The sequence below is a fragment of the Chamaea fasciata genome, unplaced genomic scaffold (assembly GCF_029207755.1).
Source record: "Chamaea fasciata isolate MVZ Bird 193981 ecotype frontalis unplaced genomic scaffold, bChaFas1.0.hap1 SCAF_10, whole genome shotgun sequence".
In the NCBI taxonomy this organism is placed as follows: domain Eukaryota; kingdom Metazoa; phylum Chordata; class Aves; order Passeriformes; family Sylviidae; genus Chamaea; species Chamaea fasciata.
In genome coordinates this window covers 30,715,266-30,734,157 of record NW_027094095.1, presented here as the reverse complement: position 1 = coordinate 30,734,157, position 18,892 = coordinate 30,715,266, and the positions used below count along the sequence as shown (strand labels likewise).

The following is an 18,892-nucleotide window of genomic DNA, read 5'->3' as shown; positions in this document are numbered from 1 at the left end:
TGTCTCATTATTTCCCAACTCCTTTTCAGACAAGGAGCTGGGAATTTCTGCATTACCCACACCTTGCCTGAGGCAGCATTTGCAGAGCTCAGCCAGAGCTAAAAAAATCACCCAATATTTTTGGGGCCTCAACTTCTTTTAGGCAGATCTGAAAATGGAAACGATACCTGTGGCACTTGCTAAGGAAAAAAAAAACATGGAAAACTCAAAGTTCACCAGGAATCCTGCCTGGGTGTGTAAATCAGAGCCCAGCTCTCATTTTGTCACTGACATTTACTTGCCCAGTGTAAGATTACAGCAGAGTAACAGCAGAGAGCAGGAGTTGGGGCAGATAAAAATAACTTTGCAACACTGCCTAGCTGCCCTCACACATGAGGTCACAAACATTTAATGGCTATTTTAAACTCCAACACTTTTTATACATCCAGCGGCCAGGGTCATCTTTTTTCTCTTCCAACATTAACAGATATTTAGAGGAAGCAGAAAAATAGAATAAGGTGAATGTTTTTAGTACCTCAAAGGTGGTTTTTATTTGCAACCTAAACTTAGTGCACTAGTGAATAAGTCTTCTTATTTCAGCTGCCCTGGGAATAATTAATTGCTGTGAACAGTCAAGAGCCCCAGAAAAATCTTCATTTTTCTCAAATGATGTTATTTCCTTATTGCATATGGAAAGGCAGATTTATTTCATATAAAAGAGTATAAAATCAGGCAGAAATTACAGAACAAGGGTAAGATGAGGATTGTCAGCAAATGACAAAAAAAAAAAAAAAAGGGAAAGAAACAAATCCTTTATCAAATGACAAAATGAAATGAGCCTCATCCCTTTATACTTCTCACATCAAAACCACAGGAATGTTTAATTAGGAACCCATTACACCAAGTGTTTCCTCAGTGAAGCAGCTCCAGCCTGTGATGGAATTACAATCCACGGTATGGAAAATAAGAACATATTCAGGGAAACAATCCTTTATAATACACAATTGTATTACAACTGGCAGCTGGATTACTGGACAGCACTAATTTTTACTGTGCCTCAGTGTTTTCCTGCCCAAATCATCAAGAAATATAAATGCACGCCAGCTTTTTGAGAAGGACAAGAAGTATAAATTGTCTCAAAGCTGCCCAAAGCTAATCGTGGTTCAGTGTAGCTGCTCCCAGCCCTGGCACTGGGAGGTTTAACACACAAGGGAGTGCACACAGCTGTGAATCCACTCTTCCTGCTCATTCAGGGCCATCACATGCTGGGAGACCTGGCAGGAGAGAAAGCAGAGGTGAAAGAAAGTTCTCTGTGTTGGAGAACTGCTCCCCAATGTGCTGTGTGAGCGAAATGTTCAGTACTTGTGTCATTAAAGGATGAATATTCATCATCCACACTGACAGATACACAAAAATTGCACCTGAATTTAACAGCAAAATACCCATAAGGACTGAGCCTACAGTTTACACTGAATGAAACCTAAATTCAAATTAAAAATCACTTTACAGGGTGAGGCAATGGATATCTAAAGCGTCAGCAGCAATTTAAATGACCCTGCCAGTGTCATGGGACTGCTCTGTTCACAACAGGCTTGAATGAATCCACCCTGGAAAGCTGGGAGATATGAAACAGCTTGGATGTCTCTGCTTTTAAACAAAGAGGGTGTGCTTTTAGAAAAATAAAACCAGGGGGTTATTCAGAAATAAATGAAGAAAATCGTAATCTGCATTTGTAGTGCATTTTCCACCACATTCCATCCCTCAGGACCCTCATTTGGAATTGTCACTAAATTCTGCAGCAGGGCTCAGCAATCAAATTGTCTCATGGTTAAACGTGAGCCCTAAATCAAGTTTAACAAAACTTAACCACGAGCAAATCACAGTGTGCACAAGGACTGCAATACATTTATTTCCCTTTCTGATTACTGCATGCTTGGTCTGTTCTCACAGGCATCAAATCGTGGGATTAAAAACTGCTAAGTGGAAAAAATAAAAAAAATAAAATGCAGCTTTAGAAAATATTGGTGAATGGTGCATGTATAGAATGGACAAGTGAAACAGGCCCAGGTATGAAAAACTGAACTATGGATTTTTACAGCAAACTGCACAAGAAAACAGGGATGCATCAAGTGCATGATCAGCTTTGAAATAACAAACAGTGCATCTGATCTGTTCTGGCCAGAAGATGCCACTGTCCACATGCTCTTTATGATGATAAAAGCCCTACAAAAGGAAAATATAAAGATGTCACCTGATTTTCTCTAGAGTAGGCTAAGCAATAAAAAACCCCCTTACCATCATGGATTTTGGAGCCACTTCCACAGCAAAAACCTTCAGTCCCCTGTTGTTTAGACAGTTCTTACTCTGCTCATTGTTGACATGAATTATCACTTTGTTTTCAGACTGCAGGTGAAAAAACATGAAGATTTTACTGGTTAAGCATCTGTTCCTTGTGTAACAACTGCACAACTCCTTGGACTTCTTTGACCTTGCTGCTTTAGGGATGGAAATACTTTATGGATACTTCGAAGAGTAACACAGACTCTTTGAAGAGTAACATACTCTGAAGAGTAACAGTTTCAGATGTACCTTAGCACAGCAGCCACGGTCAAAATCATGGGAGAGTCTTTGTAACAACACAAAGGTTGTGAAGATACGAGGTGGCCTTGCTGGAGCTCACAGCACCGGCCTCAGCCTGGCCAGATCCTGGAGCTTCCAGCATTCCCACCCAGCTTGGTGAGATCTGCAAACCAAAAGCCAAGTGGTGTAAACAGAGTGGGCAGAGAGAAACTGGAGCAGAGAGCATCCAGTTGTCTCAGTGCAGCCCTGATCTCCTTCTCTGACATATCCCCAAACATATAAATAACTCTGGAATATCCACCCTAAAGGGCGAAGTGCAAAGCCAAATCCAGAGTTCCAGGAGCCTCAGCATCCAGTCCTAATATTAGTCCCCCAAGCCACCCCCTTTTGCATGGCTGGGCATTTAAAAATACATTTCTTGCTGTGATCTTTAAGATTTAAAGCTTCTGAAGTTTAATATCTTACTGTGCTGTGTTTATTCACTCAATTCCTGGTATAAAGGGAACTGAGAACATTCATTGTGATCTATGGAAAAAGGTTTAAAATCTCACCAATCACTTCTACTTGAATTTACAACTTTCAGCTTGAAATACTAATAAAGCACACCTGGAAGAAACATCAGGTAAAAACTCATTCATAACACACTCCTCAGAATCACTGCTCTTTGACTTTCTTATGGACACTGGAAATATTCAGTAGTGTAAATGCTGTGATCTTTGCTCCTGCTTTAACTGCATTTCCTGCTGTTAGGGTTTGTTTGCTCATATGATGATGAGATTTTGTCAAAAGACTGAAAAACTGGGCTGTGAGCACAAAAATACTCAGTTTCTGTTTGGTAGTTAAGAGCTGCTTGCCTCACCATAACAATCTGCCCCTTCCAAGAACACTGACCCAGGCTCTTCTGAAGTCACAAAGAGCACATCAGGCAGTGTTTTTTTTAATGAAAAAGCCACAAAAACCTGATTGATGAAAAAGCAATTCTCAAATCTGACCGAAGGGAAGAGGAGGAACAACAACAGACATTAACACAAAGCACAAAATGGAAGTGTCAGGCCATACCTTGTTTTCAATCGCAGAGGTGATCCTGCTGCCTGATCTGTGGGTGTAGATGAAGATGTTCTCAGAGCCCTCCAGCAGTTTGGCCTCTCCTTTATTAAGCACAGAAGTGCAGACAGCCCTGCTGAGCTGGGAGCCCCCTGCCTCCAGAGAAATGGCTTTAATCCTGGGTTTGCACCTCTCTGCACACACGGCAATGACAAAGGGGCAGGCCTGCAGGGAAAATGAGCTTTAGCATCACTCAAGCTGTTGTTTTCCCCTCAGATTTTCACCCACAGCTCCAAATTATTTTCATATTTGAACTGGAATGACCCAGATGTAAATATTTCCCCAAATATTTCCCCAAATATTAAATACTATAAACTCTGAGCTGTGGCAATTTTTTACACCAAATAAAAACCCAGTACAAGTGGCTTTTTTCATGCCTTTCCCAGTACACCTGACATAGTTAAACACAGCAAAGCCTTTCTTGGACAGCAGAATGTCCAGGAATGAAGATGAAATCTGAATGTGTTTAAAATAAACCTGTCACACTGTTGCTGTTTGTGCCACTGCAGACAGATTTAACACCTCTGCACTGTTGCATTTTTGAGCACTCTGGGAGTATCTTGGCTACATTTTACTGCTGGTGTAACAACCAGGGGTTTGTATTTCCTTAGATTGGGTCACAGCACCTCAGTTCCTTTCTAAAGGCTGTTGGAATCCACCAGGATCTCTCAGGTTCTGCCTCAGTGCTCCCAAAACATCAATCTTCAATTGTTTGAAATCAAAGAATTGAAGAGGTGAGAGACACGAGTTTACAGCTGGAGATTTTTAGAATAATTACTGAAGAATTTGAGAGCTGCGCTGTCCTTTGCAAAGCAAAGGCTGGAGCCAGAAACCACAGCTGGAACGAGGCACAAAACACCTTCCTGAAATTCCTAACTGGAGAAAAAAAAAGCTCCCTAAAATGCTCTTTCTTGGAGGAGGGCTCTCTCTTGTGGCTGAAATGCAGAAAACCAGCCTTGCAGGAGCTCTGCCAGCCAAAAATCAGAGGAAAAGCAGCTGCTGATTCTTAAATCCCTCAGCACCATCCCCAAATTTTCACTGAGAGACAACTGATACCTCTCATACTGACTATTTTTAGGTCTTTATATATTTAATATACTGACTATTTTGACCTGTTTAACAGAGTTAAAGAATATTATCAGACTGTGATCCTAAAAAATCTCCTTTTCCTGGGAACTAAATGATTTAATTATCTGTATATTTAATGCTTTGATTTTTCATCATTTTTTCTCATCCTCATTCTTTAGAAAGAATTATTCACATCAGAAATATATATATATTTCAGAGCATAAAAAGGAATAAATAATAAAATCTGTAAGTGCACAGAAACATCAGAGAAATAATCCCTGGTCCTGCAGAGTAGACAATGTGTGATCCAAACCCAAAAATTTTAATGAAGCATTAAAATTTTATGTTGAACCTTTTCAGACACTGCTGTGAAAGGCAACAGTAGTCATGTCTGGAAACTAGGAACTCTGAATCATGTGAGAAAAAAATTCTATTGTGGTTTGGGCCAAAAAATTGACTTTTTTAAGGAGAAAAACTCCTGTTTTCTCTAAATTTGCTGACAGGTCACAGTTTACCATCCTTATCTTCCTATCACTCCCCACCAACAGATTGCATAGATCCTTTTGAGAGATCCAATCCAAAATTCCCTCCTCTATAACACAATGATTCCCTAGCTTTCTCTAAAGCCAAGGAAAAGTTCTTTTTCCAAAGCTCCAAGTGCCACCCTAAGGATCAGGACAATGCCAGTGGCAGGGGAAGGCCTGGAGGGTGGCAGAGGGTCCCTGCCCTCCTGCAATCACTTTGTGGCAGACACAAAGCTTGCAGCAGTTCCACGGGCAGTGGCTTTTGCTCTCCTGTCCTCTCTCCCTACCTCTGTCATTTCTAAGGCTTTGTTGTAGCCCAGGGACAACAAAGTGACCCAAAGGTCCCAAGGATCCCCATCCTGGTCGTTGGCTTCCATGAGATTCAAATCCAGAAATCCTTGTCTGGTTAGTTCGTTCTTCTTCATCTCAAAATTTTCTGTTTGAGAGGAATAAAAACAGCACTTAAAAATCTGTTCTCTCTCTCTGCAAGCACCTTTATCCTTCCAAAGCCAAAATCTCCCCTCCTGTTAACAAGGTTGAAAAGATGTCAAAGCCAAATTAGAGCCTCAGGATCTCCAAACTAGTCGAGAAAGGATGTCCTTGACCAGGTGCTGTTTGCAGGATTTCGGATAATGCCTACAAACCCAAAAAAAGGAGGAGATTTCAAAACAAAAAATGAGTTCATACTGATTTTTTTTCCCCCCTAAAAGTTTGTGGTGGAGCTTTGCAGAATGGGATATTTTAGGAAAGGGAAATGAAAGCCAGCTGGAGGCAGCACCTTGAAATGCTTCAGGTCCTTGATACAGAAATGATTTAGTGAGTTCCTAAAAAGCAATAAAATTGCAGTAATCCTAACACCCTCCTCTAGAGAGAATATCATAGATTCACCACTCTAATGTCAGCAAACACATAATTGAAATGTCCTCATGTCAGGGACTTTTAAAAATGGTTTTCTCATCTTCATAACAATGCTAAATCTTTACTATATATTATTAAAAAGGGATTACCAATTTAATAAATCCATCCAGGGGTACAGATGCTGTAATGAATGGCTTGAACTTTGGTGTCAAGATTGATGATATTTGTGTGAACCCTTCCACTGATTGATGACCTGGTGAAACATTCCCCGGCTTCTCCTCTTTCCTCTCTTATTTATTCACACATTTCCACCCCTCCTGCTTGTATCACCCTGACAAAGCCATCAAGTGTGGAAAAGCACATCCAGGGATGAAACAGAGGAGAAATTCAGCTCTAGAAATGCATTTTTGCCGGAGTTTTCCATCAGGGAGGAAAAATTCTGATACCTCAGAGTGTTTTGGGAAGAGATAATTAATAGGGTTTGCCAGATTGAAAGTATTTTGGCCAAAGTGCCACAGCCTCCAAAGGGATTCTGTCAAACATGACAGGGATATTTTAAAAGGAGACACTGGCAACCTACAAAAACCCTGGATGCCAATTTACAGCCTCAGCTCCACACTAATTAAATGTCCCTCTCCACCCCTTGCGAGATAAAAAAGCAGCACCAGCCCAATGTGCACAAAGGAGATGGATTAAACAAATACCTGTGACAGTTTTCCTTCCCCACATGATCCAGGATTACAAACCCTGTAGGTTTTGGCAGCTACAAAACAATTTGGAAGGGGAAGAATGCTCTCAGCAGAAGGTCAGTGGCACACACAGCAGAATGAAGCAAAGCAAAGGACAGGAGACTGGAAAAGAAGGAAAAGAAAGGAGAAAGAGAACAATATCTTGGAATAGGCGCAGAATACCCAGTTCTATCCAGCTTGGAGGTTAATTGATAGGCCTAATTAGCTGTTCAGTAATGAACTTACCCTTGCACACAGCCCAGGCTTCCTGATCACACTTCTCCCCACTCGTCCTCAGCTCAAAGAAGTTGTACTCCTCCAGACTCAGGAGGCCATTCCCATCCAAATCAATGGTTTCAAAAATATCCAACAAAGCAGCTCTGAGGGATGAAAAAGGCCAAACTATTTCCAAAGGCTTCCTTTTCATTTTATTGGCTCATTTTATTATATTTTTATTTAAAATTAATTTTGCTTTATTGCCAAGAACTGTTCAGTCTGAGATTATCCTGTGCAAAAAGTAGTTTGGGAAGATCCAGGTTTTAAAAAGCCACGTTGTAGGTGGGAAAAGAGAATTTTATTGCCATGTGTGGGAGTAAAACTCACCTGAATTCTTTGGTGAGAGCCAGCTCTCCCTCTTCATCCCTCCACAGCAGTTTGGCTTCTCCAGGAATTTGGGTTTTGACCTTCCTCAGCCTGCAGCCAGTTGTGAAAGGGAGCAGCCAGTAAAGCCCAGCTCCAAGCTCCCCTCTCCAGCCAAACATCTGCTCTTAAAGGAAGGCAGAAAAGTTTCTAAGAACTTCTCAAATGATGCCTTTCCTTGTTGCCAGTAATATTCATACAAAAGTGATTAATTACTTGAAAATACTGGGAACGCTGAGCTCTCTCCTTGAAATAAATTGGCTGTATGGTGCCACTTTAAAGATAAAAAAACCAGTGAATGTCTTAAAATAAAAGTGAGAAAAACAGACAGGAGAGAGATGGGGGAAGAAAGGGGAAAGAAGTTAATGCTCTCTCATTTCTGCCACAGGAAAAGAATATTCTGGGCACTATGAAGTTCAAATTTAAACAAATGTAGCCTTGCAAATTTTGTGTTTGAGGGTGCAGAAATACAACTGAGTTTTTACAGAGCAGCTGTAAATATACCCAGCAACTCAGCAATTCAGGGTACAGCTGGAATTCCTTCCAAACACATGGAATTCCCACTCGAAAATAACTATTAAAATAGGGATACACCAAAAATCTCTAACCTCTTCATTTTGGAGTTCAGTAAAGCTCACAAGCTGCAGATTCTCTGGGGTTTCACTTTCCTTCAGAATAAACAAAGCTGTATCCACTGACAACCAGTGACAGGATTTTCCTAAAAAGAAAAATATCCCCCCCAAAAAAATGCTTAATAATGGCCCCAAATAGTTTTTCTTTGCATCTCAAAATACATATTTCCCTGGGATTTATTGGTCCCTGCTGATGAAAAACGGGAAAAAAAATCAGATCTATGCTATTGGGATTTTCTTCCTGTTTAGGTCGAGCAGATAAATTGTTCCAAGCCTTGTGATTGTCTTACAGATAATTAATAATTCTATCATTAAGAAGTAGTGCTAAAATAGTTCTATCATTAAGGGTCAAGAATATCAAGGAATGGTTACACACCACACAAATCTGTTTAAAAAAAAAAAAAAAACACAACAACCCAGCCCAGGTGACTTTGGGGTCAAATTTGAAACGATTTTGGGGTTTAAAAGCTCCTGTTTTATGGGATTGAAAAGGGAATATTCTACTTTGGGGAAAAAAAAAAATTCCAATGCAGCAACTGGATGAAGCCCTGTGGTAAATCTCCAAGTCATCGTCTCTTTTTAAGAAGAAAATGAAATCTAAACACACACACCTCCTGCCTGGGGAATTTTGAAAGGTTTGATGGTGACACAAACTGCAGATCTCTGGGGTAAGTGCAGCCTGTACTTGTGACTGATGATTTCCCCATCTTCCTCCAGGTAGAAGCAGCCTTTGGATTGTGCCCATTGCCATTCCTGGGAACCAAGCAAATATCAAATAAAAATAAAATAAAAATAAAATCTTCATTTTGGAGGAAGATAAAAGTGCCTTATCTGAAATATTAATTGATTACATTATTTAATAAACCCTGTATAAAATATAAACAAGATACAGAATCAATATACTTTTATTTAAAAAATACAAATCCCAAATAATCCTTTTTGTGGATAATTTCTGCAAAGTAACATTGCTTCATTTGTGAAAAGCACAGAGATTACCCCAAGGCTCCTATAGTTAAAAATTAAATTTAAATTGCCACCAAGATTCTGCTAATTATCTTTGCAAACAGCTGACAGCATGGAGCAATTTAAATACAAATATTATACGCTTTGCAACTCCCTCTCTGCTGTTCTTTGGAGGTTTGGAAGTTTTTTTCAAAAATTAAGGTTTTGCTAAAGAAGTCCTAAAAGGCTTTCAAAGCAAATTGGCTGTGGAAAAGACAAAGGTTAATGAAGTCATTTAAAATAAAGTGGGATGTTCAATCCCTGGCAGGCACTGCTATCCATGTCCCTCTCCTCCTATGATTTCCCATAATCTTTTCACTGTGGCTGGAGAAGTTTTTAGGGATAATCCCTATGGAAGTGCAGATATTTCTGGACCATGGAGCCAGAGATCAACCCCTGGCCAATTTTTCTGGAGCAGAATAAACCTAATTAACAAATCCATCCAATAATTTTATACTCATCTTTATCCATGAAACCAGATTTGTAGTGACAGGACGAGGAAAAAGGGGACCAATCATAAAAAAATAATTAGGAAAAAAAGTGGTCAGAGACAAAATATTCTTGGGATTAAACGGATTAAATTGAATATGGAGCAACAGCTGGGGTTGTGTCAGTCAAAAAGTGGAGAATGGGAGGTGGGATTAACATAAATCAGTGACAGAATTCCAAGCTGGAGTTCAGCCTCTTGGATCATTACCACTGCTGCTCCTAAACTGTTTGTTCCAACACTTCCATGACTCCTGACTTCATCTAAAAGGAAATTTTAAAAATGGATTTTTTTTTTCTTAAAACTTGACACATCTGAAATAAGTGTTTATTTGCTCCAAGCTTGATACCTGCCAAAACTGTTGGACAAAAAACCTTATCCTTACCCTTTCCTTTTAGGAAATCAAATGCTGTTATTCTGGCAGAGGGCATGAGGTGGTGCTAGAAGTCCTTAATTATCAAATTCCAAACAGGTATGTAAAGTTGGGAAGCTAAAAGAGGATTTTCTGATTGGATTTTCCTCTGTCACTTCAAAGCAGAGCAGAAGTTGTTAAATAAGAGCTGAAGTGGGAAGTGGTAGTGTTAGAAATGTTGATTGGAAAGAAATGTGAGGCACGACCTGCTGCTGGCCACAGCTACTGAAATTTAAGTTAATATTGAAAATATCCACACGTGGATGTATAATTCCTAATAGAAAGCAATGATTGAGAGGAATTTTCTAAGAGTTTTTAATTTAACACCTTTCATCGTGTTCTGACTTTCAGTTTTCCTCTGTCAGAAATGTAAAGTCGGTGTTGCTCCAACATCCTGAGGGCAATATTTTCTTACTTACACAAAAAGACCGGTGAACAGCAAAAAGAAAAAATAAAATTCTTGGATAGAAGATGAATAAAAAGAATTTTTGGCTGGTGGATTCTGAGTCCCAGCACAAATAAATCCCTGGGTTTAATCAATTCATTGATTCTGGCAGAGTTTGCATTGTGCAAAATGAAGTTTAAGAAAAATAACAGTCCTACTTACTTCCACCTTTCCATGTTTACTGATTGATTTCAGTTTTTGGAGGATGCCAAGCAATACTAATCAATATCTTTTTTTTTTCTTTTCAGTCAGTTTTTTTGCAGGTTAAATTGCAGGGAAGTCCAGCTACCTAAACAGACTGCACCAAACCCCTGGGAGAGGATGGTTTGAAATTTTAATATAGAACAAATGTCACTGCACAGCAATGGGGAAGACAGAAAGCACTTCAGGGTTCAATAACAAATCCAGAGTTGTTATTTGAAACAAAAATGCAGCTCCTGAGGACAATCAGTTCCCTTTTCCAGCAGCAGTTACACTGTGTGGTCAGAACCATATTTTCCCTTTTACACAGAAGTCTCCAGGTGAACATTTTTAATGTATCCCAGCAGTTCACAGTTAATGTTTTATGTTTTTACAGCCATTATTTTCTGTTGAAAGGAAACTAGTAAAGGTTCAGTCAAGAAAGGGAAAACAAAGGGAAAACGATCAATATTAACACTCTACAAATATTGACTTAGCAAAGTGACTTTGTTGTCTCTCTCCCCCAGGAATTTATATTGAATGAGTGATTTATTTAAAAGAAACTACTGATAGGACATATTAGTCTAACTAAAAATCAATATTTTCAGGTTACAGCATCTATTTACCAAGCAATGCCCAAGAAACAGAATATGCTCACAGATCTGTTGTTATTTATTTCCAATTACCTTTCATGCAAAGGTTTATGATACACAATCTTTCAGACTACTTAAGCATTTAAAGTTCTCACCAACCTAATAAATTATTCAATTTGAAATTCCTCAAGAAGTCATTAGCTGTTTTCTCCAACAGTGGTTTCATTTATAAAAAAAAACACATTTGGTTCTATTAAACCTTCACACCTGAAAAATTATTTCCAATAACTTGCTGTCAGCAAAACCAACAGTATATAAAAATGTTCATGATAACAGGTATCAAGTAAGCTCTCAGTCGTTTACGGCTGCCCTTGACAAACTGTTAATAAAACATAAGACACCATTTTTTCTCTGATTTTGAGCTTCTTTACAATGCAATAACCCAGGTGCCTTAGAGGAAAACACCATCATTCCAGTGTGATACCTTCATTGTGTCAGGCTCAATAATTAGCTTGGTGCTCCTGCTGCTGCTGGCACCCACAGTGACAGTGGTGGAGGTGGAAGCTTTGCTGCTTTGAGCTGATGAAGGTCTTGAAGGAGCTCTGCTGTCACCTATAAACAGAGATATTTAATTACAGTTACATTATTTCTACCCTCTCCTAGTGCTGTTTAGCCTAAACCTTGCATTTAGGAGCACAAAGAAAACTGGATGACAAGAACGCCATCATTGAACTTCCCTCCATCACTGTTGGGTCATTTTTTTGCACCACTTTGATTTGAAGCAACTTGGAACAGCACAAAGTACACCCCATAATTTCATACTTGGTGCATCCGCAGTCTGTTCCCCGGGGAGTTTTTCCAGTTTGGGAATTTGTAACTTCAGGAATGACATTAAACTGTCCACAGCTTATTAATTGTGCTTGAAAAGCTGCCTCAAGAATTGAAACAAACACACAGCTTATTGAGAAATGTTTAGGGTTTCTTCTCTGATCTTGGAAGGAAAGAAATAATTTGCCTATATTGCAACACCTGAGCATTCATTTTTTCTCTTCCCTCTGGACTGTGTCACATGAAAATCAACAAAACTCACCCTTAGGGATTTGAGAGTTTCACATTTGAACAGATTTTACTGACACAGTAGAAATTATATTCATCAATAAAACCTTTACTAATCTGTGAAAAATTAAAGAAAACCTCAACTGCTCATTGTGCCAGAGCTTCATCTCCAACAGAAAGAAAACCTAAAACATAAGAACTAGAACGACCTTTAGGCAGTTTGTGATCAGTTTTCCCGGAGCCCCTGGGGGATGGTTTGGACACTGGCAGTGTGATCCCTTCAGAGAAATTCCCAGTTTGGTTCCCAAAGTGCTGCTGCCTCAGGCGAGGGTCAGTGTCCAGCCTGGCCCTGGCAGCTTTGCAGCACTGCTCACTGGTGCTCAGGTACAGCTCACAGAACTGCAGGGAGAAAAAAAAAAAAGTATTTCACTTACCAAGTTACATTTCTCAAAAGGTTTTAAGGAGTAAAGTGTAGCACAGCTCAGCAGATGGAATGCATTTCCTCTTCAAGCCAAATATAAATTTAATTTTCATTAATCAGAACAACCACTCAAGTATCACAGTAAGATGCAGCCATGATTCAACAAGTCCAAATACTAAACAAAAATTAAGTGTGACTTTCAACTCTTCCTTTGTAGATATTGGAAGACTGATTTTTAACACAGGATTCTTACCAGTTTTCCTCCTGTGAAACCATATTTATATACAAATCTTCTTTTATTCAGTCCAAAATTCAGAATCCTGGGGTAAGGTCATCACTAATGCTCACATTGTCAATAACACAAGAACAAAAATCACTCTTGTCCATACCTTGTTGTAGTCAAGTTTGCCACTGCAGTTAAAATCAGCTTGGTTAGTAATGCTGGCCACTTCCTCACAGGTCATTTTATCACCCCTCTGCAAGAAAAAAACAGCTCAGTTTGGGTTCCTAATCCAGAATCCTGTTCACCTACAGCACGAATTCTATAAGCAGAGGAAGAGTCTTTTAATATTCTTTCAGAGAATCTTATCTTGCAATAGATTTCAACAGATTTTGATTTGAATCATGGAAACAGAGGTCAAAAATCATTAAAAATTATGTCTTTACAATGGTACTAAATATCAAAGAGATCAGTTGTATCAGTTTGTGTAATTCTGAGGGGTCTTCTGGAAACCCACCATGAAAACCTTCTATAAAACGGGGAACCCCAGCTCTCAGTACCACCTAATTTCCAAAATCTCTACTAATTAAAGATGGCCAATTAAGTTTCTAGTGATACTCACTGTTGTAAGAATTTTACAAAGTTCATCATGTAAAATATATCCATCTTTATCTGTGTCTATTTTCCCAAATGCCTCGAGCAGTTCATTCTTTGTAGCTGGCTTTTCTTTCTTTAAAATAGCACAAAAATCATCAAAATTCAGTGAAGTTGTTTGTGAAGTCCAGTATTTGTTAATGGTCCTCTGAGAAGGATTTCTTCCAGCCTGTTGAAGTACTGAACAATAAAACACAAAATTAAATATATATTTCAACTGTTAGAAAAGGAGTTTTCTCCAAACATCTTTGAGACACTTTGCATGTTCAGATTTTTTTTTAAAGCCAAACCACTCCAAGAGGAAAATGGGTCTGAAGGACAGTTTTGGTTATGATCTAAATCAAAATATCCATGAACTCAAAGACAATCTCAAGGGTAAAATTCAGCCTATATGCTGTGTCTTAATATCAAGAACATATTATTTTTAAGTCTGCACATTATTAGATCCTATTTCTACTAAAACCAACATCATCTTTGCACTTCCTTTGCCAAGAACTGAGATCTGGAGCAGGATTTATCTAAGACAATGTTTTATGTCACATCTGTACATCTGAATGTCTCAATTCAAATTATACAACATGAATTTGAAAGGAAAAATGATAACCACACATGCAACCAGTGCCACGGGTGTTACACCTTGGGCATTCTCCAAAATGAATTTGCTGCATCTCTTTGCCTCTTCAAGGCCTTTAGTGAAAACATCCTTCCAGTTTACAGCGTGATGAAGGTATTACATTAAATAGAAATTAAATTCAAATGCACAGTCTATCTGTAATGAGAGGGATGCTTTTATACCTTCCCAAATAATCTTGGAGGGAAGCACAGGAGATCCTCCACCTCTACCTGGGCTGGCTTTTGATTTTGAGCCAGCTGAGCAGTGCCCAAGCTGTGCTGGGAGCTGCTGAGGAGCAGCTGTGAAATGAGGTGGTGGCACGGTGACAATGCTCAGTGGGACTTGTGCCCCCAGCAAACCAAACAAACCAACAAACAAATAAACAACAACAACAAAAAAAACCCAAAGCAGGCACCTCTGCTGTTAACCCCTAAAGCACTAAATAAAGATTTGTGCCTTGCCACCTCTGCTGGAGGAGGCAGAACTCACAGGGCTCACATCTTTCCCCAGCCCCAGAGCAATGGTTCGGGGATTTCAGTGTCAAGGGCAGCCAGGGAAGGAAGGGCAGGGACTCCGTGGGTTTGTGTCCATGGAGAGGAGAGTTCCCTGCTGCACATTATTGTATTTGACAGATACCCTTCAAATATACAATCCTGCATTTTATATCTCCAGGGAGATCAGCACTTGCCATTCCCTACATGCCTCCCAATTTGTATCTGTAAGTTCAATCAGACTGCACCTTTTATTTCTATTTCTTTGTGGTCTAAATCACTCCAGTAATATTACAACAGACAAGAAATGAAGTTACTATCTGGGGATAAGTAAAGCTCCTACAAATAAAATTTCACAGGGCCAATCTCTCAGCGAGCGCTTTAGTTTGGAATATCAGCCAAACTTCATGAAGCAGGAGATGCTTGAAAATTGGCACCACCCGTTTGAGAAATGCCAAAATTGACTTAAGATGAAATATAAGTCTTTAACTCTCAATGCTTACAAATTCTAAAATAAATTCCTAAATATCTGTGAAAGGATTGAGAGTGAAAACAACCAACTGCCCTCTCTAAGCTGACCTTGAAAGCAAAATGCCCAAACACTTGCAGTGTAGCCAAGTGGCATATGGATAGAGCTGAAAGCCAAAGCATTTATTAGTGAGATGGACATTTGTTCACACCAGCCCTCTGTTAAAATCCACATTATCCCAAACTATCATGAGGATGTCATAAAGGTCCTTTTATTGCAGCTGGGAAAGCCTGGAGAGCACCAAGTCACAAGCTGTGGGAATGTTAATATGTGGAATTTCATGTTCTGAAAGAAGCTACAAATCAGTGCACTCAGCTTTTACAGTGGTGGTTTCCACGAAAAACCTTTAAAAAAAGAACAAAAATGCTCTAAGAAAAAAAAATCACCACCCAAACAGAGCACACAATCCTACAACTCCAAAGTCGCAAAGTTGGAATTGTATTTGCTTGAGAGATTTTATCTGGTGTAGTGAAACCTCCTTCAAAACTGAGGTTATTTATTACTCAGCCTTACCTTACTCTGTCCTCATCTCACCTGGTCACTAAGACACATCATTAAGAAACCAACTTCCATTTTTCAGGTAAATTTTTCTCACTTCCCTTTGAACTTCCTCAAGTTTTCAAAACAAAGCCCCACAGCTTTCAGTTTCTACCAAGAGCCTTATTTAGTGCAGCTGAAGCAGTCAGAGAGTTCTGGGGTTTTTTTCTGTTGTACTGCTAACAACTCCACCACCACTTATACACAAATATAGTCTGGATTAAAAAAAATGATACCTTGAGATTCCAGCCTATGAAAATGTAACTCAGGAGGAATTGAGGTAAGGAGTAAGAATTCTTATGGAACACAATTATGGTGGTTTTCTGTAGCAGGACAATGGCCCACTCTAAACTGAACCGAGACTTTTCCTCCTGGTGATTTACAAATTAAATCTATAATAAAAACTTCAATTCCTTAAAGCAGTTACTGAGTTAAGGCCCACTGCAATCACCCTGCGTAAGAGTTAGAGGGGAAAAAGATCCAATCATTACCTAAACCAAGCTGCTCCTTGGATTTAATATTTTCTAAGCTGCTTTTTAAGACAGTCAGATAAGCTGCTCTGCAGTTCATGTAAAAAATGGCTTCTTCTGCATGCTGGGACTTCTTCCCTTGGGGATTTTCTGAGTGTGTGGCTTTCTGGTTCCCAGGAGTGCTGGCCATCCTGTGAGGGATGAAATTGCAGTTAGAATTTGTAACTGTGTTAAAGAATGCCTCTGGTTGTCCTCTGAAACACAGACAAGCCCCAGTTATCCAAACATCCAGGTCACATCCTTCATTTTCTCTAAATCTGAGATGGGAGTAGTTACCTACACTTGGAGGTAAGCACCATGACATCCACAAACAGAGTTTGTGCTCTACTTATTATTCACAGTTCGTCCTTCACTGGCAGTAAAAAGCTTAATTTCACTGTATTTTTATATAGTTTCAGGCATTTGATATTACAAGTATTACATAAATATTATGTAGTCTTGATTTTTGAAAGCACAAAAACACATTTTCATGTTATCTGTGAAGCAAGGCTTTGCCATCCATGCTCTCTCTTTTTGCTCTTACAACTCAACAAAACATATGGATAACAATAAAATTGCTCCAAATTGGAACCCTTAATCTCAAAAAAAAAAATGCCAGGTCAAGCCTAGAATTCTATTTCTTAGACTTACCTAAATATAAATAATGGAAATAAACATGTGTAAAGCTTTGAGCAACTCAGGCCTTTTAAGTCCAAGACCCATACAATTATAAATAAATGGAAAAAAAACAGAAACACTTTTTTTTTTTTTTCTCAATTATTAAAACAACTCAGAGCAGTAACTAATGCTGTTTGCTCAGCAGTGGTCAGCACACTCTGACAGCAGCTTTGTGCTTCCACCAGGGGTGATTAAGGTTTTTAGAAGGCCATCACAGAGGGCCACTAAATCCTGTTGTGCTGTTGCTTTAACAGCCTCTTGTATTATTTTACCCAACGCTGACTCCAGGAAATACATTCCAGCGCAATAAATGGAATATCTCAAGTTCAGCAACAAGACAACACCGTCCCAGGCTCCCCTTCAGGACTCGTTGGATTTTTCCTCAGGAGGCTTCAATCACCGGCACCTTGTTGAGTTATACAGGTCTTTTACACTTGGGAAAGGCAGATAATCATCTCTTATCAAGGATGGAGTGGCCAATTTGTAACACCCTGACACTTTTCATTTTACACAGGCACCAGAAGAACCCCACAGGGATCCCCTGGCACAGCCTGGCTCCTGCAAACGGGTGTCACTATAATTAAGCACCACTGTTCCACACTGGGGCGGGGGGGGAAAGGCAAGCAGGAGAAGAAGAATAAATGTTAATTTTCCAGCAACCAGTTTAGAAAATGTGAACCCTTGTTTGTGCTCCTTGGACTTGCCATTACTGAGATATTTCTTGTGTGGGTCGGGAAGTGCTGCCAATCCATCGCTGGGAAATCCAGTGAGCAATGGCTTAGTGGCAGCACTGCCAGCAGCCCCATGGCTTAGGCTGGGACATTTTTACTGGATAAATGACACTTCAGAAAAATAGACAGAGGGGAGCAATCCAGCCCAGGCTTCCAAACAGGGAGAGAGTAGGTTTAGAGCAGAGATTGGGAAGGAATTCCTTCCTGTGAGGGTGGAGAGGCCCTGGCACAGGGTGCCCAGAGAAGCTGTGGATGCTCCTGGATCCCTGGAAGTGTCCAAGGCCAGGCTGAACGGGACAGGCTGGGACAGTGGGAGGTGTCCTTGCCCACGGGTGGAACTGGATGAGTTTTCAGGCCCCTTCCAACCCAAACCAGTGTTGTATTCTCAGCCCAGAGCACTGTGTGCCATGTCCAGTCCTTCCCTGGACACCTCCAGGGATGGGAACTCCACCCCTCCCTAGGCAGCCCCTTCCAATACCTAATCACCCTTTTTGTGAAGAAATTCCTCCTGATGGCCAAAGCCAGACCAGACCCTCCATGGCAACACTGACCTTCATGTCCGAGGCTCATCCACACGGCGCCCACATTCGCACAGGGAAGCTCTGCCCCGCTCCGGCCTCGTCCACCTGAAAAGAGGAAACTTTTCCCGCATGGATCTCCGTCACCTCCCTCCCTCGTGGGCACAGGGGGCTTCAAGGGCTAAATTTGCCACCCACCGTAATAAAAACAAATAAATAGATAAATTGCAATGCCCTTTTCTCCAGCCCTGAGGGGAATCAGCCCTGCTCGGCGACCCCTGAGGGACTCCTGAGGCGCCTTTGGCCGCCGCGAACCCGCCGCCCGAACATCACCGGCCCCGGCCCGGCTCCTACCGCGCACAGCGGGACCCGGCGAGCCCACACCGGCACCGGGCCCGAGCTCGGCCCCGGGGCTCTCGGTCTCGGTCCCGGGGGTCTCGGTGGCAGTTCCGGAGGTCTCGGTCTCGGCCCCGGGGCTCTCGGTGATCTCGGTCTCGGTGATCTCGGCCCCGGGGCTCTCGGTGATCTCGGCCCCGGGGCTCTCGGTGATCTCGGTCTCGGTGATCTCGGTCTCGGTGATCTCGGCCCCGGGGCTCTCGGTGATCTCGGTCTCGGTGATCTCGGTCTCGGTGATCTCGGTCTCGGTGATCTCGGTCCCGGGGCTCTCGGTGATCTCGGTCTCAGTGATCTCGGTCTCGGTGATC

At 40.7% G+C, this 18,892-nt stretch overlaps 1 protein-coding gene across 1 annotated transcript; it reads right to left on the bottom strand.

Annotated features, from left to right (window-relative positions):
• Positions 1-416: 416 nt before the first annotated feature.
• On the bottom strand, positions 417-18,297 carry EFCAB7 (EF-hand calcium binding domain 7). The gene is made up of 14 exons (XM_066192973.1): positions 18,222-18,297; positions 16,244-16,413; positions 13,551-13,762; positions 13,098-13,184; positions 12,497-12,686; positions 11,716-11,843; positions 8,724-8,865; positions 8,089-8,198; positions 7,445-7,602; positions 7,088-7,221; positions 5,543-5,691; positions 3,619-3,828; positions 2,275-2,382; positions 417-1,253 (listed from the first exon to the last, which is right to left on the bottom strand). The coding sequence occupies exons 2-14, from the start codon at positions 16,410-16,412 to the stop codon at positions 1,179-1,181; spliced, it is 1,872 nt and encodes a 623-aa protein (XP_066049070.1). The 5' UTR covers position 16,413; positions 18,222-18,297; the 3' UTR covers positions 417-1,178.
• Between the last annotated feature and the right edge of the window lie 595 nt (positions 18,298-18,892).

What these genes read in the sequence shown, in the direction of transcription:
- EFCAB7 (XM_066192973.1), bottom strand. Translation starts at nt 16,412, where the DNA reads ATGGCCAGCACTCCTGGGAACCAGAAAGCCACACACTCAGAAAATCCC. An exon ending in TTGAGCCTGACACAATGAAG is followed by an intron (nt 8,866 to 11,715) that starts GTATCACACTGG and finishes CTTGGTTCCCAG; the next exon opens with GAATGGCAATGGGCACAATC. An exon ending in CTGAACTCCAAAATGAAGAG is followed by an intron (nt 7,603 to 8,088) that starts GTTAGAGATTTT and finishes CTTTAAGAGCAG; the next exon opens with ATGTTTGGCTGGAGAGGGGA.